The sequence below is a fragment of the Sebastes umbrosus genome, chromosome 3, assembly GCF_015220745.1.
Source record: "Sebastes umbrosus isolate fSebUmb1 chromosome 3, fSebUmb1.pri, whole genome shotgun sequence".
Classification (NCBI taxonomy): domain Eukaryota; kingdom Metazoa; phylum Chordata; class Actinopteri; order Perciformes; family Sebastidae; genus Sebastes; species Sebastes umbrosus.
In genome coordinates, this window is record NC_051271.1 from 40,416,749 (window position 1) to 40,439,360 (window position 22,612).

Here is a 22,612-nt window from a genome sequence, read left to right on the forward strand (position 1 = left end):
GTGTCCTCCGGTGCTCCTAACGGCATCTGCAAGATTTCACAGACCGGAGGAAATCAACCAATCAGAGCCGAGCTGGAGCCTCGCCGTCTCTGAGCAGCTGTCAATCACTCAGCGTTGATCAAATATTAATCAATATTCTGTCACTGTAATGTCTATTTCTCTCCTCAGATGTTCTCAGAAACATCTTGTAGTGTACTGTTTAGCTGTAAAATGAGAAAGTCTGTGACCCAGCAATCATGTTGAGATCAGTTAAGGAAATACCAAGCACCGCCCACCAGCTGGAGCAAACGTTCTCATTTTACAGCTAAACAGTACACTACAAGATGATTCTGACAACATCTGAGGAGAGAAATAGACATTACAGTAACAGAATATTGATTCATATGTGATCAGTTTGATCGGAGTTTGCGAGTGATTGACAGCTTCCTCCGTTGCATGAACAGCCAATAGGAACGCTCTCCCTCTGAAATGACCTGTGATTGGCCAGTCTCCCGTCACGGGCTAGATGTTCTAAAGTCTTAAAACAGAGCCATGAGGAGGAGCAGAAGTCTAGTTTTCTCTCAGAACACTTGAATTACAATATGCTGAAAAGTTATTATGGAATTTTTGCCCAATGATGCCAAAAACATTCTGACTACTGAGGCTTTAATCATTTGGTTCCGATGAAGTCACCTCTCCACCTTCAATCTGCAATGTGATGTGATCACAGCTCTGCGCTGCTGTACCTCTCTAATGGTGATGACTATGACATTTTATGTTCTTCATTTCTATGAAAGACATGAAGGTTATACAGAAGGCAAGTAACTGTCAAGAATAATTAGTGCAAGTATTTAACAACAGGTTGCATGGACCTGTCCTACTTTGCAAATTCTTTTATTTTCATCACCAGTGCAGTGCACGTTGAAAACACGCCTGTTCAGAACGGGCTGAGTGCTCGGCCGGTGGTGTTGCCGCTTGCAGCTTTCCCGAGAACCGCTCATTCAAACAACCTTACACTTGACACTGTGCTCCCTTGGGTCCTCAGCAATACACCTGCCATGATATACTGTAGTTGTGTCACACACCCAAGTCACCGCTACTGGTGGGCAGAAGCTCCAGGGAACATTACCAGGGACAGCCTTTACTGATAGGCAAGGTAGGCAACTGCCTGAAGCCCCCAACCAACACATCTATAGATTTCTTATGATCAGGGCTGTCAAAGTTAATGTGATAATAATGAGTTAAAGCAAATTCCTTTTAACGCCACTAATTTCTTTAACGCATTAACAACAACTTTGGGTCTTTTGGGAGTTGTAGCGGACCCAGTTTTAAAGCTAGAGTGAAGATACTGGCCTCATATGAAATTAGAAAACCCAGAGAATCCAACCATGTCATACTAGCTTGTTGCGAAGGAGGTTAAATAATGCTCCAAACTTGCGCTAAATTTTAGTGAGGTAAAACTTGCATGGTCATTTTCAAAGGGGTCCCTTGACCTCTGACCTCCAGATCAGTGAATGTAAATGGGTTCTATGGGTACCCACGAGTCTCCCCTTTACAGACATGCCCACTTTATGATAATCACATGCAGTTTAGTCAAGTCAGCACACTGACACACTGACAGCTGTTGTTGCCATGTTATGATTGGAGCATATTGTTTTATGTTAATTGTTAATTGATTTCTAATAATAAATATATACATACATTTGCATAAATCAGCATATTTAATTAAATACTTGACAAATCTCCCTTTTGAACACATACAAAATTTGAGATTAATTTGCGATTCATCACAATTCATGGACAATCATGCAATTAATAGTGATTAAATATTGTAATCAATTGACAGCCCCTAATTCTGATGTTTAGATATTCTATTCTAACTCATTGTTCCCTGAAATAACTTACAACCCAAAGCACTGGAGCACAGCCAATCATTTCACTATGGAATGGTGAGGAGTGTTTCCACTATCCAATATTCCTCATCATCTATTTAGTGTTACATTGCTAATTGAAAAGTTGATACTGATGTTTTTAGCGGGTCTTAACTATGACATTTGTTCACAGTATTCCAGGAGAGGGTATGACATGCAACAAAGGTCTCTGCCCAGAACCATACCCTAATACTCACACAGGTGCTGAATCCAGGATCTTTGCTTGTCCAGATTTGCACGACTACAAGGACTCCTGTATCTAACATGTTTATGCTTTACCAGGTGTCCCAGACCAACTTCAGCTTTATAAGTTCCTCAAAATCCACTCTTGTCACCTCCAAAAAACTGTCAAAAGTACTATCTCACTAATGCTGCACAGTATGACCTGGCTGGAATACGAAGAGATATCATGATGACGTTGAAGTGCAGTGAAAAACGAGTAACATGTTATTCAGGACAATATGAAAGAAGCAAATCCAGGCACAGCAGCTTTCATTTGAAAAATATAAAACTTTAATAAAGGCTACATCTCTCAATAATTACAATAATTATAGGTCCATGTAAATCTTTAAATGAAACTCTTTATATAATGTATAATTTACAGTTTAGATGAAGAATGAAACAAAACAAAACAAAAAAGCCAGGTGTAAAAACAAACAAAAAAAATGATTACAGGATATTATTAAAAGCATAAAAATATCTTTTCAACATAAAACCCTTCTGAAAACCAAGGGATATATATTAAAACCCTGAAACAGGGTAGCACATGGTATGGCATCCATGTAGGCACAGGTGCTGTACTCAAAACACCAGCGATACTGTGTGTGTATTGTTTATGCGTGTGTGTGTGTGTGTGTATACTCTATGTGTGCATCACATGTGTCAGTATCCATACTTCAGAATGCATAATTACAATGTATACAGGAGCTCTGCTATATACGATGTTACTGTAACGACATTCAAAAGGATATCGGAGCCATACAATGTTCACTTTCTGTTCTGTTTTGACACGCTAGCTGACTTCCTCCAGAAGCCGTTCTCAGTGACCCAAACTTGTTCTTGTTAGCACAAGTTATTTTGGTGTGCGGGCTGTAAACACTGCCATTATTAGATGGTACAGCTTGTGCTCCAGGTCTCCTCTCTGTGTGAATCTGCAACCTCCCCCCCTCCCCCCTCGTGCAATGCCTGATTTACAAACAAAGGCACAACAAAAAAGATTGAGCTCTGTCGCCGGACTGAGAGAAAAAGAGAGGGAGGAGGGGAGAACGCGGAGAGAGAGGAAATATTTGTGTGACAAACTTAACGTTACAAACTCTCAGCAGCATATAAGACTGGGATTGACTGTTCTAGAGGAGGGAGTGCGCCTCGGACAAGACCACTGCTAAGGTTGTTAGTTTGGGGCTACAAGGCTATGGGAGGTGCTAGGCTAGTGTCACATCCTTTGAGTAAAGTCAAAACCAAACAGAAACACTAAACAATATCACCACAGTATTCTATTCTCCCAACATTCAAAGCAGCTTGCCCATTGGCTGGAAATAGGGGGGGTGGACACAGGTTTAAGAAGACTTAGGAAGGGGGAAAAGTGTGGGTTGTTTTTCTTTCAATAAATACTTAATAAAAACGTTCAACTCATGACAAAAAGCATCTATATATAGAATACATGTATATATACATATACGCATGTATGCATATACACATGTACAGACGTTTTTGTAACGATGTTAGAGTGAAACGTTAAGAGCAGGTTGGTGACGCTGTGTCTTCAGCGCCTGCTAGTCCGCCGCACTCGCAACGCACCATCAGTCTCTCATCACATCACAACGAAACAGTCATCTACATCTTCAGTGGTTATATATTCAAGAAGAGGCGGGGTCTCCCCCCACTGGCCTCCATCATCATCATCATCATCCTTGTATTGGTCTTTTAAAGTCTCTCGTGTCATTCCCTTGTGTTTCTAAGGCTGATTGGTTGATAAAGTCAGTGAGGGGCGCCACCTCCTCTGGGTTCGGCATACTTCATTGGCTCGTCTTCCTTCAATCACTCCTCTTGTGCTGGATATATTAACTCTGTTTAGCTTAATATTAAGAAATAGAAAAAAGGAGTCCAGAGTATTTTTTGTTAACTACAAAGAGTCTCTTGCTCAAGTTTTATAGGGACAGTTTAGCTTTTGGTTGGGCGGGGAAGGGCGTCGTTTGGTTGGCAACAAAAGTGGCTTTTAGTCCATCCTCTCCACCTTGCCCAGGACCTTGCCCTCATACATGGGCAACACGCTAGCATCCTCCCACACCTCCTCGAACACGGCACCGCACTCAAACTCATCGCTGGCTTTCTTGAAGTAGTACCTGAGGAGGAACAACAAAAGAGAGAGGACCGTGATTAGAAAATGTTGAGCGTAGGTGTATGTGAAAAATAAATAAATAAATACAAAATTTGAACTCAAACGAAAACTGACAGAGTGGCAGCGGGAGCGCATCTGATACATTTCATCGTGTTTTAAAACCGCTTTGAGGCACCTACACGACTACTTCCATATACATGCTCGCGCGCAACTCCCTTTAGTCCAAATCAAACACACACACTCTGAGAGCCAGAAATGGATCCTGCTCAAAACAACTTAGTCATAGCCTTCAATGCCATCCCTGCACACTTCAAAGGCAGAGCCTGACTCCACATCACACCGCTGCACAAACAGAGCTGAACCCTCCGTTTAAACACTCCCTGTGATAATTCCAGCTGCTGGAAACGGCTCGTTTGTGTGCGTGTTCATCCGTGTGCGCTCCACTGCTGGCCATTCTACAGATGCCTATCTGTCCTGCAAAGTCTTATTAAAGTTGAAGGGTTAATTAGAGGCTGTCTTAACCCCCCCTCCTCTCTCTCTTCAGCAGTGGCCCCCTCCCTCTCTGTGCCTCCATGGCTTCTAATTGGGCTGGCTGTCAAATGAAGGGCCTTTCTGTCACACAGGTTGGCATTTCAGGTGCCTGAGAGTCTGCAAGAGCACACTCCGCTGCTTGCACATAAACATGCCCTATGTTTTTCTCTCCACACACTTGCCATCACACACAATCACACACACACACACACACACACATACACACTTCGGGCAGCTTTCCGATCACCAGTGGAGAACAGAGGGAAAAAAGAGGGAGCGGGAAGGGAAGAAAGTGGGGGGAAGCGGAGCGCAGGCCTTCCCTGGCTCGGTGAGTGGGTGTGATAGGTTGGATGAGGGCCGCGCCTGAAGGGCTTTACCCTGGGAGGGAGGGGGGGAGGGGGCGACCGCTCAGACAGTCTCCTGGAGGTCACAGGTCACCTAGCTAGCCCACTCTTCTTCTTCTCTCAAGCAGAGATAACTCCCAGGGTTAGCTTGGTCCCAGTGACTGTGAAGTCTCCCGGAGCTCCTAATGATTTCTCCTCTCTACTTTCAACCCAGCAAAAGATCAGCAGGAGGGGATTTAATGATAAGCTTTGTAATGGAAAAATGCCTCATTTTGCCCATGTGTGCCTGCGTTCAGAACACACAAAAAAGAAGAAAAAAGGGTAGAATAAAAAAGCTTTTTTATGAGCAATCTCTCAGCTTAGAGTCATTCAAACAACACATGTAAGGAGGGGCGTACAAAAACGTACACACAGTTTTATTTGCCATGTCGATTGTAATTACACACAAACGGAGGAGGAGAAGGAGGTTGCGTTGCCACAGCTGCAAGACTTTCTGCTCAAGTGTGCAGCAATGTGACAAAGCTTTGTTTAATCATATGGCATTTCAGGAGTTTTCCTCTTATCGAAACCTTTCATCTTCATTAGTAGAAAACCAATAAGTGCATTACCCTTCTCAATTTAATTGGCTGGATTTTTTCTTTTTTGAATAAAATGCTACATTTTCACTCACAAATACTTGAAAGTCATCACTTTGTTTCAGAGAGTGAGACAGAGAGAGACAGAAGGAGTCTTTCTATTGGAACATGTTTTATGTGGCAGGATTTTTCTCTCTTCGCAACATCTGGCACCAATATCGTCTGGCAGAGCCGCGGCATACTGTTCTCCACTGTACCGCTGCCATGTCCAAATTAACCAACTCCACACATTCTGCTGCCATTGAAGCCAGACGCTTCATCCCCACCTCCCCCCCTTTTCTCATTCGCTCGCCGAAGAGTTATGGGATAGCAGCGGTGCGATGACTTGTTTGCAGGCCTTGCCTAACTAGCAGATGTGGCCTAATGTTGATGTCATGGGCATGCAGGCTTTGTGTATTTTCAGTGGCATACAACCTACGCAGTGCTGGGACAGTTATTTGATGAAGCGAGCCTTGACTTCCTGATTTAAATGTCCTCAAACTGCCATTCTATTTTAAATAAGTCCTTACATTGTTTAGGAATTCCCCGTCATCATGTGACATTGACAGGATGTATTTTTGCTGCGTTAACTGCTATCAGTCATTAACAGAAGAAGGTGCTTGCGGCATGTGATTTGAATGCCTGATGCAATAGTGTGGAGGAGGAATGTGAAGGCCTCGCAATGGTCTTTGTGCACAAAATAAAATGGCCCAGTCTTCAAAGCCATATTTATTAAGGCTGCCTTACCATGGAAATCAGTACCAGATGTGGGAAAAAATTTGCTCCAGAACCCCTCCCCCGCCCCCCCCTCTCTGTAAGCTCTGAATACAGTGGATCAGCCCAGTTTCTTTTCAAATATCGGGCTCCAGTGTTTCACACTCCCACTCAGCAAACAAGCATATACAAGTACAATAACAAATGCACACACATACATGGATAACTAACCCTGCTACAGCACCGACCCCGTCCAAACAGGTGTGAATAAACATCTGTGTGCTGTTGTCAGTTGGTTCATAATTACCGGTAGTTGCCTTTCTTGCTGAGCTGTTCCTTGAAGTGTCCCAGGGTGAGGCAGTGGGTCTTCATCATGCTGCGATACGGAATCTCCTCACCACAGAAGAAGTAGGTGACCACCAGCTCCTTAGACCTGAAGATGCAAAATGAAAACTGATTTTAAAAGAGCTGCACTTATGGGGGAAAGAGTCAGGCTGTTGAATAGCGTTATCACAATTTCTATCCTACATCCGATATTGATCGAAATCAGCCTTCCAATTTCGACCATCATAATCACAGCAGTATGGATGATTATTTTTTTTCTCTCCGCCCCCGCCTACAGACAGGTTCGAGGAAAACTACAGCTTAACTCAAGAAATGTAACAGCCATCTCACTTATGGTCAAAACTATAAACCAGCACAAAAATCACAATTACCACCATAAGCCACCATGTTCTGAACAGACACCTTACATTACAAACACTAACAAAAGTTACCCCCTCCCTGTTTTTCTCCTCTCTATTGATGATGTATCATTTCCTTGTTTTGGACCAATATGCTTGCACATTGATGGATAAACCAGCCTCCCACTCTATTGATTAGTGTAACACAATATAGGTGTGCAAGCTACTGCTGAATGCTGACAATGACCCAGATGAAGACCTATGTCGGTCGCAACGCGTTGGTCATTTTAAACAATTATTGCCAACGCCAAGTAAAATAATTGGACTATTTTTGAAGGAGCCTTGCATTTTATACTTTTTTCATCATAGTCCACCCATACAATGAGCCCTTCCCAAGAATGAATACTAATAAAAGTAACATTTGCATTTTGTAACATAAAACAGAAAACTTAAAGTGGCAGTAGGCAGAATATTCCATAATAACCTTTCAGCTTATTGTAATTCAAGTGTTCTGAGAGATAACTAGACTTCTGCTCCTCCTCATGGCTCTGTTTTCAGGCTTTAGAACATCTAGCCCGTGACGGGAGACTTTGACCAATCACAGGTCATTTCATTGAGAGAGCGTTCCTATTGGCTGTGCTCCGGTCATGTGACCAGAACTTGGCCTTCCTTCAACAGATTTTACAATGGCGGCCGCGTCACAAACTTTCTAATTTTCCAGCTAAACCGTGCACTACCAGATGATTCTGAAAACGTGAGGAGAGAAATAGGCATTAACGTAACAGAATATTGATTCATATTTGATCAGCGCTGCGTAGTTTGACCGTTTGGTCGGAATTTGCGAGTGATTGACAGCCGGCTCTCATAGACGGCAGCTGGACAGCAGACCTAAGATCAGCTCTAACTGCTTGCTTTCCTCCGGTCAGTGAAATCTTGTAGATGCCGTTAGGAACCCCGGAGGACACCGGAGGACACCGGAGGAACATGATTTTTTAATCATATTTGCTCCAATCTCGCCTACTTCAGCTTAAAGCAGCAGTCCTGCACTCGGGAGAACGCAAGCATGATGGGAAATTTAGGTCGTCCCTGTCGCTATAATATTCAGGGCACTTCCTGCATATGCCCAAGTAGGGTGAAAAGAGGAGATGTCATGCGTCATCAGCATGTCATATCTTTGGTATACAATACATGCGCAGTAACATCTGGTCTGCACTCGCCAAAATTGAGCCAATCGCAACGCACAACCGCAGCTCCAGTTACACTGCGCATGTGTTATACCCCATACCTCAAGACCCGTGTCCCAGCCTCTTTAAATCAGAGAGGCGAGAGGAGAGAAACAAGTGCGACAGTAAATGACAACAAAACTGCATTTTTGTAGATTACAGCACATTTGTAATGCACTGCAGAAGGATTTCTGTTTAGTTTCTGTAATGATTATGTACTGAGGTGGTCACACAGATACTGAGATTGAAAATATGCAGCTTTTTACTGTTGTAGTCTAATTTTTGAAACACTTTCTAAAAATGGAGTTTAGTTCTCTTTTTAAAGAGGAATTTGAAAGTGTAAATGACAGTTTCAGGGAATAAAACCAATGATCTGTTGATCTTTACAAATCAAGACTTCATAGTCTAACAATGGCGTGTTTAAATCGAACATCGAATCGTGACTTTATAATCGAAAGTCAAATCGAATCGTGACACCCCTACTGTATGTAATGTAGACAAAGAATCTTTGGTGTATAATTAATTAAGGGGGCCAACAGACAGCTGGCTCACCCAAGGGTCAACCAATTAAAACTAAAAGAGGCCTCGCAGTCAGGTGGCTGTAGCTTAACATCAAACAGCCAACCCATTCAATAACAAATGCATGAAGGGGGCTGATAAATTTGAGTTACCAGGGGCTACTTAACACATCTTTGTTGGGTTCCAGTGGTGAGTGTGTGTGTTGGGAGACGGGTGGGTAGTTAGGATTCTGTATTAAAGCATGTTTAATCTTAAATGATTAAAAAGTGAGAGAAGAGGAGTTCAAAGACATAGCTATGCTGACTCACAAAATCTCTCTTTGAAGGGAAGAGAGAGAAAATCTGAGGAAGAGGTTGAAAACACAAACTTGGAGAGAGAGGGAACGCTAAAAAAAAAGTGTATGAGAAATGAAATCTGGGAAACTAGAAAGCAATTGAGAAAGAAATTAAGAAAAGTTGAGCTATAGCAACAAAGACAGGATTGTGTCATAGATTCAAAAGGAGCGCAGTAAAAGAGGAGAGCCGTACTCGTCTGCTTGGAGTCCAGGGCTGGCTAGCGGGCTGCCTCCAGCGGGGAAGGCAGCTGCTGGATGGCTCCTGTCTCTCTGAAGGCTGCTTGCTGCTGTTGAATGCCTGTTAGAATCACAGAGATCAATGACTAATCAATAATCACATCGATATGAAGGGAAACCACTGGACGCCATTTACAGTGTATATATACTGTATACGGAAGATGGGGAATTTGTATGATTGGCAGTTTTGGTATTATGTGTAAAACGTAGGGCTGTCAATCGATTAAAATATTTAATCATGATTAATCGCAAATTAATCACTTTTTTTTATCTGTTCAAAACCGGACCTTAAAGGGAGATTATTCAAGTATTTAATACTTTTATCAAAATGGGAGTGGACAAATATGCTGCTTTATGTAAATGTATGTATATATTTATTATTGGAAATCAATTAATAACACAAAACAATGACAGACATTGTCCAGAAACCCTCACAGGTGCTGCATTTAGCATAGAAATATGCTCCAATCATAACATGTCAAACTGCAGCCCAACAGGCAACAACAGCTGTCAGTGTGCTGACTTGACTATGACTTGCCCCAAACTGCATGTGATTATCATAAAGTGGGCATGTCTGTAAAGGGGAGACTCGTGGGTACCCATAGAACCCATTTACATTCACTGATCTGGAGGTCAGAGGTCAATAGGCCCCTTTGAAAATGGCCATGACAGTTTTTCCTTGCCAAAATTTAGCGCAAGTTTAGAGTGTTATTTAGTCTCCTTCCCAACAAGCTAGTATGACATGGTTGATGTCAAAATTGATATTGATCTGAGATTGATTGCGTTAATTTGTGAAAAGAAATTAGTGCCGTTTTAATAATCTGTTGTTATCGTGGTAAATTTGACGGCCCTAGTACAGCTGAATGTATTTTTTAAGTGTGTCCTACCTTTGTTTCGGTGGCTTGGAGACCTCTTCTAGTCTGCGGCAGGCCTCCTCTAGCTGTGCCAGGGTGTTGGGTGGGGGCAGGGGTGGCATGTCCGGGTCCTGGATGAACGGGTGGCCTGGGTGGTGGCCACGGAGGTGGGCCCCACTGCCAATGCCGCCTCCGCCCCAAGAGGAGTGAGTCCGACCGGGCAGAGTCTTGGAGTCAAGCGGGTTGGATTTCTTTAGGCCTTGAGTGCTGTTGGGACAAAAATGGTCTGAGAACTCGAGACACTAGTGTTGTGTGGTACAAATGATGTTGTGGTGATTCCTGACTGACACTTACCTATGTGGCTTGTGCTTGCCTTGCCTCTCACTCTCTAGGATCCACTGCCAAACATTCTGAGAGCGGTCGGTGGCATCTAGGGGAAGGCGTGGTGAAGACACGCCCTCATCGATGGCCTTGACTGGCCGTCTGGACAAAGTGCTGCAGCGTCTGAAGGAAGAATGAGAGGCAAGTTAGGACCAGAGACGGAAAATTGTAATGTGCAGCATTACAGCAATGTACAACGCTGACTGACAACTAGTTTCAGCACAGCTCAGAAGTTACACTCACGCAGGGGTGAAGTCGGAATAATTGGCGCCCCCTGGAGGGCAGAGGCACTGCACGCGCTGAGCCGCCTCAGCCTCGATCTGCTCCTTGGTCTTGGGCCCAGCATGGTGATGGTGAATATAGTGGTGGTGGATGTGCTTTGTGGACTGCCTGCCTGTCATCAGAACCTTTGCGGCCCCGGGATAAGCACCAAAGAAGGGCCCGTGGCCAGAGGACACTGTAGCATCTGTCTGATCTGGGGAGCGTGAGCGCGGCGAGTGCCGAACCACACCTGGTGACTGGCAGCCAGGTGTCTTCAGGACACGGGATAGGTGCTCGTCCAGGATAGCCTGGGGGTCTTCCTCGCATTGGCTGCCAGACGGGAGCAGAGGGTGATGGAGGGAGGCGCTGCTGGTGATGTCACTGCTCTCCTCCCTTTCTTCCTCCTGGACAGGCAAAGAAAATAAATTTTAAAAGTTAAGGCAATTGACAAAACATTCATACACAGTTACATGTGGGAACGGCAACAGGCAGAGGAATTTATGTCTCAACTTACACCAACTTATATCTATCGTCCTCTGAAGTCAGCGAGAGCAAACGCTTGGATAACTTGATTTGAGTTTCCTTTTTGCCGCACTGTTATCTTCGCTAACAGGCTTTGGGTGCGCTTCATCTATAATGCAGAGTGTGCCTGTGCTTCACAAAGATACTGGCACTACACATACTCAGCAAACGTGCCACTGGAGAGTAGCTAAGTGCTAACTATTTGAAGGAGCTTCAAGTGTGTCTAGAAACATAAGTTTGAAAGTTCCTCCAGATGAAGTGGTGGAGGACAGAGAGGAAAAGGGAAGAAGTAGCTAAACCAAGACAGACTTTCAAATCCCTTGGTCTTTTCCCTGTTCTTCGACATACCAAAGCTGGCACAGAGGCTTTTGTAGTGCAATATGGAACCATCGTGCCGAGTTAACTTGGATACAAGTTAGAATTTCCAAGTGGCAGCCATGGAAGTGTCAGACTGTTTCGAACAGGTCTGTGTGCATCCCTACCTCCTGGATCTGCTGCAACCTCTCCTCCAATGAGCTCATGGTGTCCTGCTCTCGCTTCAGCTTCTCCAGGCGGGATATGAGCAGGGCAGCAAAGGCTGAGGGCTCCACGGGGGTCATCTCCTTAGGCAACCTATGTGTCCTCTGCAGGGTAAATGACACAGGGGAAAGGACACTTTAATGTGTGTGTGTGTGTGTGTGTGTAACTGCGTAGTGTTTTTGACGGATGCAATATGTCGCATTAATCCACTGTCCTATCTTGTTCCAAAAAGCCTGCTACTATTCCAAAAGGCCTAATCCAGATGCCCTTGCCCTCGAGCTAACCTGAACCTTCTCCGTCGCCCATCCCTCCCCAGATCTTCTCATGCCCAGTGCCCTTGGCAGTGCCAGGCTGCCGGGTGAGGGGGAGAGAAGGGGGTAGCGATGGCGGGGTAGCAGTTGGTCTCGCTTGGAGGGGAGGCCCCCTGCCTGCACCCTCTGTAGCCCGACCAAGCCATCAGCTAGGCAGCCTCTGAAGTCAGCACACTTCAAAGGGCCCTTGTCAAACATCAAACGCACACTAGGGGTGGGAGGGACACGCAGCTTTAAATCTCCGAATAAAAGCCAGATATCGACAGAGAGGAGAGAGTGAGGAGAGGAGAGGGGAAGAAAAAAGGGAGAGGGGGACAAAATTAACAGCATGAAAAAAGAGGAAGAGGATTGAGATGTGCGTTAGTGAAGTGGCAATGGTGGCGGAGAGAGAGAAAGCGAGACATAGAAGGAGGGAAAAGAGGGAGGGAGAGGATAGAGGAGTCAAATACTGGGAAGATCTGAGGGGAAGTAGTAATTTATTTCCCGGCTGCATGCAGGGCAGCTCAGAGGTACTCTAGTCACATTATCCTCCTTTTTCTTTAACTATATGCACTGGCTTCTCTCTCTCTCTCTTTCTTACTTTTTTGTTATTTGGCACACTGGCTTTCTTGATTTTGACTCTTTTTTTTGTTGTTCCTCTCATCTCTTTGTAGACACGATGAAGGGAAGAAGAAGAAAGGCAAGCAGAGCTGCTGGCAAAGGAGCGCCAGCCCTGCACGGGGCCCCCGCTGCCTGGGGCTGGTGCATCATGGGAGACAGAGCCATCTCCAAATCAGGAGGGAGACATTAAAGGAGTGCAAGTGGGAAAGGAAAAGAGAGAGACAGAGAGAGAGATTGAGAGAGAGAAAAGACAGAGAGGAAGAGAGAGAAAAAAGGCGGAACAGACAACACTGTCAATTGCATGCAGACAACACACAACTCTTCCACACATACCTGTGTTTGGATATGAAGACAAAAGAACTTCACATTTCTTTTCTTGCCTCAAACAGACCCACCTCCTAACCCTTGTCAATCTGTTCTAACCCAGTTCCTTAAACCTTCCCACAACAACTTCAGCAGGTCAACAGTATCTTGAATTCAAAGCACATACACCGTCTGACCCAAATACTGATGGGACTAGATATCAGGGTGCAAAGTCGAATTAAATAGTGATGCCTCCTATTCATCTGCTGGGATCTAAATCATAGTTTTGGTAATCATTTATCCAGTTCGAAAAGTAAATTGAATTTAATCAATATCATTAACACCGCTGCGATGTCTATTACCTATACTATAACCACAGCTCTCATTGATGAATAATACATATTAAGCTATGACGCTTTATGACATACTACAGTTACTGAAACGGAATACAAAAATGACAACACAGGTTTATATTTACATCCCTACCGAAGCTACTGGGAAGGGTGGTGGGGATTGAAACAGCAGAAGAAGAAGTGAAGTGGTATGCAAATTCTGCCTTTCATTTACCCTGACTTTTATATGAAAACGAGCCAGGGAATGAAATATAGTATTCTGTCACAACTTGAGCTCTGAAAAAAATAAAATAAAATAAGGCACAACTCCTCGAGGGAATCAGGACCCAGTTGTCTGTCAGCGTGTAAAAGTTTGAGTTTAGCAGATTACAAAAAAAGGAAACACTGAGACAGGAAGTAGAACTTAAGGAAGTAGGACTTACAGGAAAGTGGGGTAGTATTATCTGGCCATTGATCTTGACACTGCGATGTATCTCTCGCTGGAGTTGCTTCTTAGTGCCCAGCTTATATGGAGGGATTCCATCTCTGTAAAAAAACAAAGATAGAAAGATATTCCATTTGGTAAGAGAAGCGGTTTCATGGCTCCATTCGCTAGCACCTGAAGACACTGACGCATTTTGGTCTCCCATCGCTGTCGTGTGGTATAAATGTCACCATATTTTCTCAATTTATCTAGTTGCTAGTTTGAGCTTAGCATCACTTTACGATGTGGACTGATTCAAATATTTCTCCATGCTCGCCAGCTAGCTGGCTGGCTAATAAATTAAGCTAAGCAGCAGCAGGAACGGTCTGTTGCGTCCTGGGTAAAAAGACTGATTTATGACAGATTGACGTGATGTGTCACAATCATATCAGAGTTTCTATTGGCCCAAAGCTAACATGGGTGTGGGAGTAATGGACACAATATGCTTGTTTTATTGCTGCAAATGGTCCCTGTCTGTAAATATGTACTAATTATTTCACGAACGCCCTGACAGAGTGCCACTTTGAGAATCATTGATCTAGTGGATGTTATTTGTCATCATTTACTGCAACTCATCATGCAGGTCACAATACCTCCACACCAACTGTTGGTGCATTAGCACCATTAGCCAATCTTTGTGGAGAAAGAGCCCTTCGGAGGCAGTTGATCATTGAAGTGACCGACACAACACCACCCAGTAGCCACCCACTAGGCACGTTACAGCTAAATCAAAAGGCCGGGGACCCCTTGAAGCCAAGGCAACAAAAACACACATAACAAAACACACTAGGACAATGGTAGAGATATGCTAAACACCCCACTGTGGGCTTCAAAAGAAGATACTCACTGATAAGATTACATCAGTCCCTGTCAACTCTGACAGTGGTTGTTTAAAAAGCAGACAAATTAGCGCTAAAGTCAGTAGAGTCGTAAACTACAACAGGCTAGCAAACACAGCGTACGTGCTGCTGAATTTGTAGCTCTGATATATTAATATGAAAATAGAGATGTAGCTAGGAATATCAATAGTCTTTGGACAATTAAGCATTTATTCTGGGAATCTTATTCTCCGTTTTTCATTCTGTGTCTGCTAGCTTTTCCAGTCAGCTGCCACTTAAGCTGGGCCAATTATCTTGGCCGTTTTGGCTGCTCAGAAGTGTCTGACCTAGCCCAAACGCTACTTTTTCTGCTGCCTCTTTGAAATCTCACACTCATGCACATATGCACCCGCTGCCATCTTCGTTTGGCAAGCGCTGTGCTGTGAGCCTCTGATCTCAGCAACATCAAAAGGCTGGTTTGTAAGATAAGGTAATGTTTGAAGTTGGTGCAGCAGCATTCCCCAGCGTCCAAGTAAATCCATAAATAAGATATAAGCAAAAAAAAAAAAAAATCCCCCCCCCCCACCCCCCCTTCCCAAATCCTCCTCTTCTTGTTCTTTATCTGGGAAATGAGATTCAAATTTGCAGTGTGCCTTTTAACCACTGTAAAAGGACACACTAATCAAATTGTTCCTTCGAATGAGAGAGGAAGAAGCTGCGTCTTTATTAATATCAGTTAGGGGTGCAGAGAGGCGAGAGCTGGGGACAAGGACAGGAGAGATCGCTCTGTCAAAGACCTTGGCGAGAACTATTAAAAGAATATGACTTTGACACATGACGCTGTTCAACATTTAATCTATTTTTTCTTCTTTATTCCCCTAAACACGTTCTGCAATCCACATTTCAGAGTGACATTGTCAAGAAGAATCCGATAACGGAGCCAAGCTGCTGATATCACCCGTGTTGCAGCAGGCTTCTTGTAAGTGGGGGTCTACCAAAATCAATGCTTCACAAACTGTTCCCCTGAGACTACAAGCCATCGTCCCTCAAGGTGCAGGAAGAAACACAGGAAACTCTTCAAAAGTAAAACTCACCCAAAGGAACTTCTGCGCTAACAAGATCCCCAAACTGAGCATCATTCCCACATGAAGCTTGCAACTTCCCTATCACTAACTATGTTTTTATCAATCCAAACTGTCTCCACCCTGGTGAGACCATGTGACGGCTGGGTGCTTTGTCCAGGTTGGGGAAGAGAAAACAGCCGTGGACTCTTTCATGGTTTCATGGGCCCTTACTTTATGGGGATCTCCTATTCAGTTGTGCAAGTCATTTTCAAAGCAGCCAGCCACCCTCTTATCCCCCTAAGCTCCCCTCACCTAACAATAGGCTGAAAGCGATTCAGTTAAGCCCTTTATAGTCCATGCACTTTATTTTCTCACTCCCTTGCACTTCGAGCCTAACCACTCCTGCTATTGGCTCGGGTGGATGGAGGAGAGAAGCTGTGGAGAGTTGGGTGGGTGAGGTGATTTTTTTGGGGGTGCCCTAGTCTGGCCAGGGGGAGTTCCTCATGCCTTGTCCCAAGGTCTAGAAATGAGTAACCCCTGTGAAAGCCTCACAGACACATGATCTCAGCACGCCGCAGAGGCCAGTGGCAGGAAACCGACCCACCATGTGAGTAAGCCTCCTTTCATTTGGTGCCAACATTTTTCAATGAGTTTGTCTTGAGGCCCGAATGGCCATTTCCCTCCCCCTCTCCTCCAGCTCTTCAAAGGGAAAAAGCGATTAGATAATATGAAAAAAACAAGTCTGTTGTGGCAGAAGGGTGGGTGGGATGGATACATTTCAACTTTGAGGAAAAGGAGGTAACGCCCCCACCCACATCAAGACGTTCTCATTTTTTTTCACCCTGCTCTCCAGCCTGCAACGCATCAGAATAAACTTCAAAAGGTCCTCAGACATAATGACTTTCCCAGAGTTATCTCCCTGGAGGCCACAGTAACAACTACATATTAATAGAATTACCTGGAGTCAATCATAGAGGATAATTAAAATACATTATGGACCATTATTTCACAGCAGTGCAGTCCCTTGGCCTCAAGAAAAGCTGAGTCTGTTGGACTACAAGGCCAAATATTTTTCTTCACACCCCTAGACTTTTTCCTGGAAAGGTGTTGAGTGAACCCTGGTCCAGGCACATTTAGATACTATGGAAACAATCAAATTCAGAGCCTTGGCCAGGGTCAACTGAATGGAAATTATTTCATTATTTGGGTTGAATCAACTTTTTCATTTCAATAAAAAACACTTACACGCTACTGTCCGTCATGGACATGGAATCATCTGTTGTAGCATCACTGGAGATCTCGCTGTCGTTGGCACTGGTGGCAGGGGCAAAAATGTAGCCGGAGTTGACAAAGTAGGGGCTGGCGGGGTCTCCTCGGCGGTGGGACCTGCGAAAGACCAAGGAAGAAATGTGCCATGTTTTAATGTGATGTCCCTCTAGGTTGTGGTGTGAAGTGGAGACAGTGGAGAGGTATGACAGCTGAGTAAAGTTAACTTGCTTGTTATTAATTTTTATCAAATTTTAAAAGCCAATGTGACAGCTTGGAGTTTGTTTTGTTGACATTTTCTTTATATTTCTGTAATTAGAATCACTTTCTTGAGACTTTGGGACCAGAGGAATGTGACAACAATATTGGAGATGGAGGCATGGGTTCTCTTTTTCTTTTGACTCTCTTTCATGTCCCTCCTCCCGAACATACAGGGGTTGTGTGTTTGGGGGTTGAGGGGTGATGGCTGAAGTGAGCAGCCTTTCTGTGTGTGAATGAATAACAGCATTTCCCTTCTTTTTTCTCTCTTGTGCTACCTCCACACCCTTTTGTTTGGGCCAGGCCCATACTCCTGCACTTTTCTACTCTGATACTCCACTCTCTCTTTCCTTGGAGTGTTTTCTCCTCCACTTCTATCTCTCCCCCTCTCTATCATCCAGTCTGGGGCCCCTCCTTTACCCATTCGCCCCTGCTTTCCTTTCTAAACTCCCTCTCTCTGTCTTTCTACTCTCTCCTGCTGTGTTGCATTCCTGTTTCAGTAGTGAAGGGGGTGGACAAGGAAGAGGGAGGGAAGAAGAGGAAGGGGGAACTTGAGCTTTAGAAAGGGAGGGAGAGGGAGAGAGGGAAAGGGGGAAGGAGGGCCCCTTTCTTTATGAGAATGCCTTCTGCCGGGAGTGCTGAGAGGAGAACCCCAGCATGACTAAAGCCGTAGGCCCCAAGCACAAACCTGACCTTTGGAAGGTCCGCGCAAAGAGTCAGGTATTTAGCACAGCTGGGATCTCTGCACCCCCCGCTCTCTTTCTCCATCTCTTTTCTTTCTTTCATGATCCCCCCCTTCCTGTCTTTCCCCCTTCCCCTCCTCTTGTCTCTCCCTGTCTCTCTCCAAAGCATGCTTAGTCTCTGTCAGACAGATTTTTTTTCAAAAAGGAGAGATAAAAGTGCTGGATAGAAAAGAAAGAGGAAGGAAAACACTGAGACACACACACACAATCTACGGCAAAGTGGGATTGGTGGTTGAAGCTGCGGAACTGAGCTGAGGATGTTTTGTTGTTGTGTTTTTCTATCATTTTGGAGTTGGAGGTTTCTCAAAAAAAAAGAGGGGAAAAAAGGAATCTGTGCAGTGGCAAAATTAGTTCCACATGTTTGAGATGGAAATTGGTTGACCTAAAGAGATGGTGAGGGGCAGGGGGAAAGGGGGAGGGCGCGGGTGACAGAAGGGAGAAAGAGGGGGCTCTCTCCCTCCCGGTTTTCTTTTAGTGAAAAACAAGAATGCAGGGGATCACACCAGGAAACCAGGAGATGCCCACATGTCAACAAACCTAGTGCTTATTGGTTCCTTACTCAACATGGGTCCTTTCAAGCAAATGAGTAACCGTGCTATGATGTTATCTGACATCAACTCACATGAAGGATAAAATGTGTTTAAATTGAGTTATTAGACCTTTTTTCACACTGTTATTAAAAATAATGCGGGAAACCATTTTTAATTTCTAGTCTCACTAAATGTTTAGTTAACTTGAGAAGAAAAGTATGGATTATCTATAAATTGCACTTTTCAAACCAAAGTATCAAGACATTGTCCAACCTCTGAGCAACAATTGCGTCCTGATGTGAGGACAAAGTAGTTGAGAGAAAACATTTTTTTAAGTGCCCTTTGATGCAGGCTCATGCATAAAATCCAGTTTTTGAAAATGTTCCTGGCTTGAAAAGATTTCAGCTGTTGGACAACGTGTGGGACGAACTCTTAAGATAAAAGCCCAAATGCTTTCCACAAACAGTTCTGCTTTCATCTCTGACCAAGAGAACAATATCTCCGCTTGGCTTAACACCGACTGCTGAAGTTCTCTTAACTCTGTATTGCCATTTCTAGAGAGATTTTATGACAGTATACAATAACTATATGGCTTAGGAGTAGAAAAAAAGAGAAAATACAGCATAACTTTACAATAGCATCATACTGTTTCATGTAGCTGTAACAGACATGAGGCTTGGTGTCTGAATTTGTGCCTGAACCAGAGGAAGGGTTTCAAAGCACAGGAAACTTGGGCAAGCCAGCAGAGGGCTGCCTGCAAGACACCATTTACTTAAAAGGAAGGCTCAGATCCATTGATGTTTTGTACCCACCCCGCCCCTCCACCCCCCTGACTAACTGCAAGGCAGGAGGGCACATATATACAGGCATGTTCCTCTGTGACTCTTTGATCAAGTGCCTTTATCTCTCTCTTAGGCATTTGTGAAAATTGCCACATATTCACTGTTTAACTAATGAAGGAATGGTGATCACAAGAAGCAATGTTTAAAAAAGAATCACATGCACTAAGATGTAATAACAGAGGCATACATGCTCTAGGTAAGCGCTGCTCTTACCTGCAACTATTCTCCAGCACTTCAGCTGCTGTCCGGATGGTAGCAGTAGCCCTCAGGGTTTTCGCAGACAGTCCAACCACAGACCCTAACGTTTTTGCCTTCAGGTCATTACAACTCCACTCCTCTTCCTCCATGAGAGGAGGAAGGTATCCGCACATCAGCTTGAGACTGCCGAGACCGCCGTGGTTCATGTAGGCAGCGTTCTCGCAGCCCGTGCGCACGTATTCGAGGTATATGTCAGAGGTCAAAAACATCTGGTACGCGTTCTCTTCCATGTTGGACTGAATTTCCGTCTGTGCCTGGTCAAACATGGCCGAGTCTATTTGTTGCTTCTTAATACTATCCCTTATGAAGGTCTTGGTGGCGGGTTTCAGCTGCTTGGCGACAATGCTGTTGTTCTCGATGTACCGCTTGAAAATAACTTTGGCAACTCGCAACGTTTTGGTATCCTTTAAGTCCATCTGCCTGAAGCCGTTGCAGGCGAACCAAAAGTCCAAAGTGTCCACGCAATTCTCCCTCTCCAAAAAGGTCCGAAAGAGGTGAGCGCCGTCTTGGTCGCCCAGGAGAAAATGCAGAGACTTTGTCCACCGGACTAGGGGCGAGTCCGGGGACGCGCTGCCCTCTGGCTCCCCGAGTCCATCCTCGTTCCTCCGCGGTGTGGAGCCGGGAGGCGCGGCGGCTGCGGCGGCGGCTGCGGGGAGGTCTTTAACCTTGCTCTGGGCTCTCATTTTGCCAGATCTGCTGGGGTTGTAGCATGACGCCTCTCCCTCCTCCCCCGGTACCGGAGGACGAGGAGCATCTTCTCGGAAGCTACTGCTGATGTGCTCCGTAAGCGCCCTGCTCATGACTCCAGCTCCGGTTGCCGTGTGAGAGTGCCGTCGTGCCTCCACTGAGCTCCAGCCTAATCCTCCTCACTCTCTAAAAGCAGCGGGGGAGCTTCTCAGCTCCTCTTCACTCTGAAACACAAAGTATTGATCTAATCAAAGCCAGATCCTGCTGAACTTCAAAGAAAGACATCAAGTAAACAGTCCCTTTCAAAAAGCCTCGCCAGGTTCACAGAGAAAGGACATTTGAAAGGCTCTTTTCCTTTCATTTATCTATTTATAATCTAAATGAGAGATCAACTGCAGCCTACATTCTCAACGTGCATTGATCTGTCACATCAAAACACATTTTACAAGTGTAATCATCTCACACAGCCTCACTCTTCACCAAAACCCGATTCTCACAACTGTGGCTTACACGTGTTTTCCTAACGAGTCCATGTCACAGGCTTCAACTCCAATTAATTCCCAATCTGTTTCGGACGACCGTACCCTACCCCTGTCTGCAGCACACACACACGCACAAACACACATACACAGACGCGTTTCCACTTAGAGCCAACACTTGTCCTCACCATCCCACAAATGTACAGACGAGTTGAAATGCATCTGATGTGCACCACAATGACCTTAAACGTTGTAATGTACGAGGCGTAAAGAGCCCCGCGGGAGAAGACAGGCGCTCATGCGTAAATGGTAGCGATCAGTCGCCTTAATATGTGCCGAGAAGGCTATTACTGCACATTACTATTAGTAGTAGTATCGGAACTACCAACACGACAGCAATACATCTGGACTAAAACCTGATTGAGAAGCTGAATCATTGCAATCGGAGCCTCGTCTCCAAATCTAAAGAGACTAACGACACGCAGCTAAAACCACATCAAGTGCTTGGCTGTTACAAACGCCACATAATAATTCATACAGTCACATAATAATTCATACAGGCACAACAGGCAGTTTAAGTCCACATCACAAAAGAAGTGATTGTAAAACTCAGCGAATGAAGGCTGGATCAACAACCTACCATCGCAGAGCACATCCATCCGGCGGAAAAAGCGTCCAAAAGTTCAACCATTACTCCATTTACAGCCGAGCTGAATACAGGCTTAAACTGTCCGAGCAGAGCAGTAATCCAGCACTAACAGCAACGACGGACTATTTAGAGCCTGCGCCGTGCCGTGCCACATGTGTCCTATCTCACTGCAAAACAAGCGCTGTAGTTTCATGTACCCTGTCCCTGTCCCTGTCCCGTCCAACAACTGACCTCAGAGGAGGCAGGCTCGGTCCCTATGTAGATCACTGGGGGGGGGGGGGGGGGGGGGCAGTCTGGAGGAGGTAACAGAGGAGGTGGAGTGGGGGGGCTCAGATTAAACAATACATCCCACTAGTTTACCAGCTAGAAGACGCACCACCCGACAAATACTCGCTTTTTATCTGGAATACACACACACACACACACACACACACACATAAGCTTCTTATCTATCTCACCGTATTTCTCGCCCACAAACAGAAACATAGCGCGCATTGCTCAACTTCAAAGCTCAGCAGCAGCACATCAAAGCGGCCAAGAGAGAGGAAGAGGGGGGGGGGCTGTGGAACAGCTTCCTACAACTCACCATCATGTACCCGAGTACCCGACTAGAGTAGCCCCAACTCACCATCACTGTACCCGAGTACCCGACTAGAGTAGCCCCAATTTACCATCACTGTACCCGAGTACCCGACTAGAGTAGCCCCAATTTACCATCACTGTACCCGAGTACCCGACTAGAGTAGCCTCAACTCACCATCACTGTACCCGAGTACCCGACTAGAGTAGCCCCAACTCACCATGACTGTACCCGAGTAGCCTCGTTCTCAAAGTAAAGTAGTCCAACAACAGGCTGTGGCGAGAACCCTGCCCTGTAACGTCCTTAATGTCCTTAATGTCCTGTCTCATCGGACAATGTTTAATGCAGCTGCAAATAAAGGAGAAACGTTTTGCCCTCGACTTTTCTCCCCAGGTAGTTTTTCAAGAAGTCGTAGCAGTCGGTA

The 22,612-nt window shown here is 45.0% G+C and overlaps 1 protein-coding gene across 1 annotated transcript; it reads right to left on the reverse strand.

Annotated features, from left to right (window-relative positions):
• Positions 1-2,400: 2,400 nt before the first annotated feature.
• LOC119483346 (axin-2-like) lies at positions 2,401-22,274 on the reverse strand. Its single transcript, XM_037761373.1, has 11 exons — positions 21,600-22,274; positions 19,749-20,704; positions 17,142-17,282; positions 13,974-14,076; positions 11,948-12,088; positions 10,926-11,347; positions 10,656-10,805; positions 10,335-10,568; positions 9,404-9,508; positions 6,759-6,884; positions 2,401-4,252 (listed from the first exon to the last, which is right to left on the reverse strand). Exons 2-11 carry the CDS (start codon positions 20,591-20,593, stop codon positions 4,126-4,128), a joined length of 2,394 nt encoding a protein of 797 aa, XP_037617301.1. The 5' UTR covers positions 20,594-20,704; positions 21,600-22,274; the 3' UTR covers positions 2,401-4,125.
• Between the last annotated feature and the right edge of the window lie 338 nt (positions 22,275-22,612).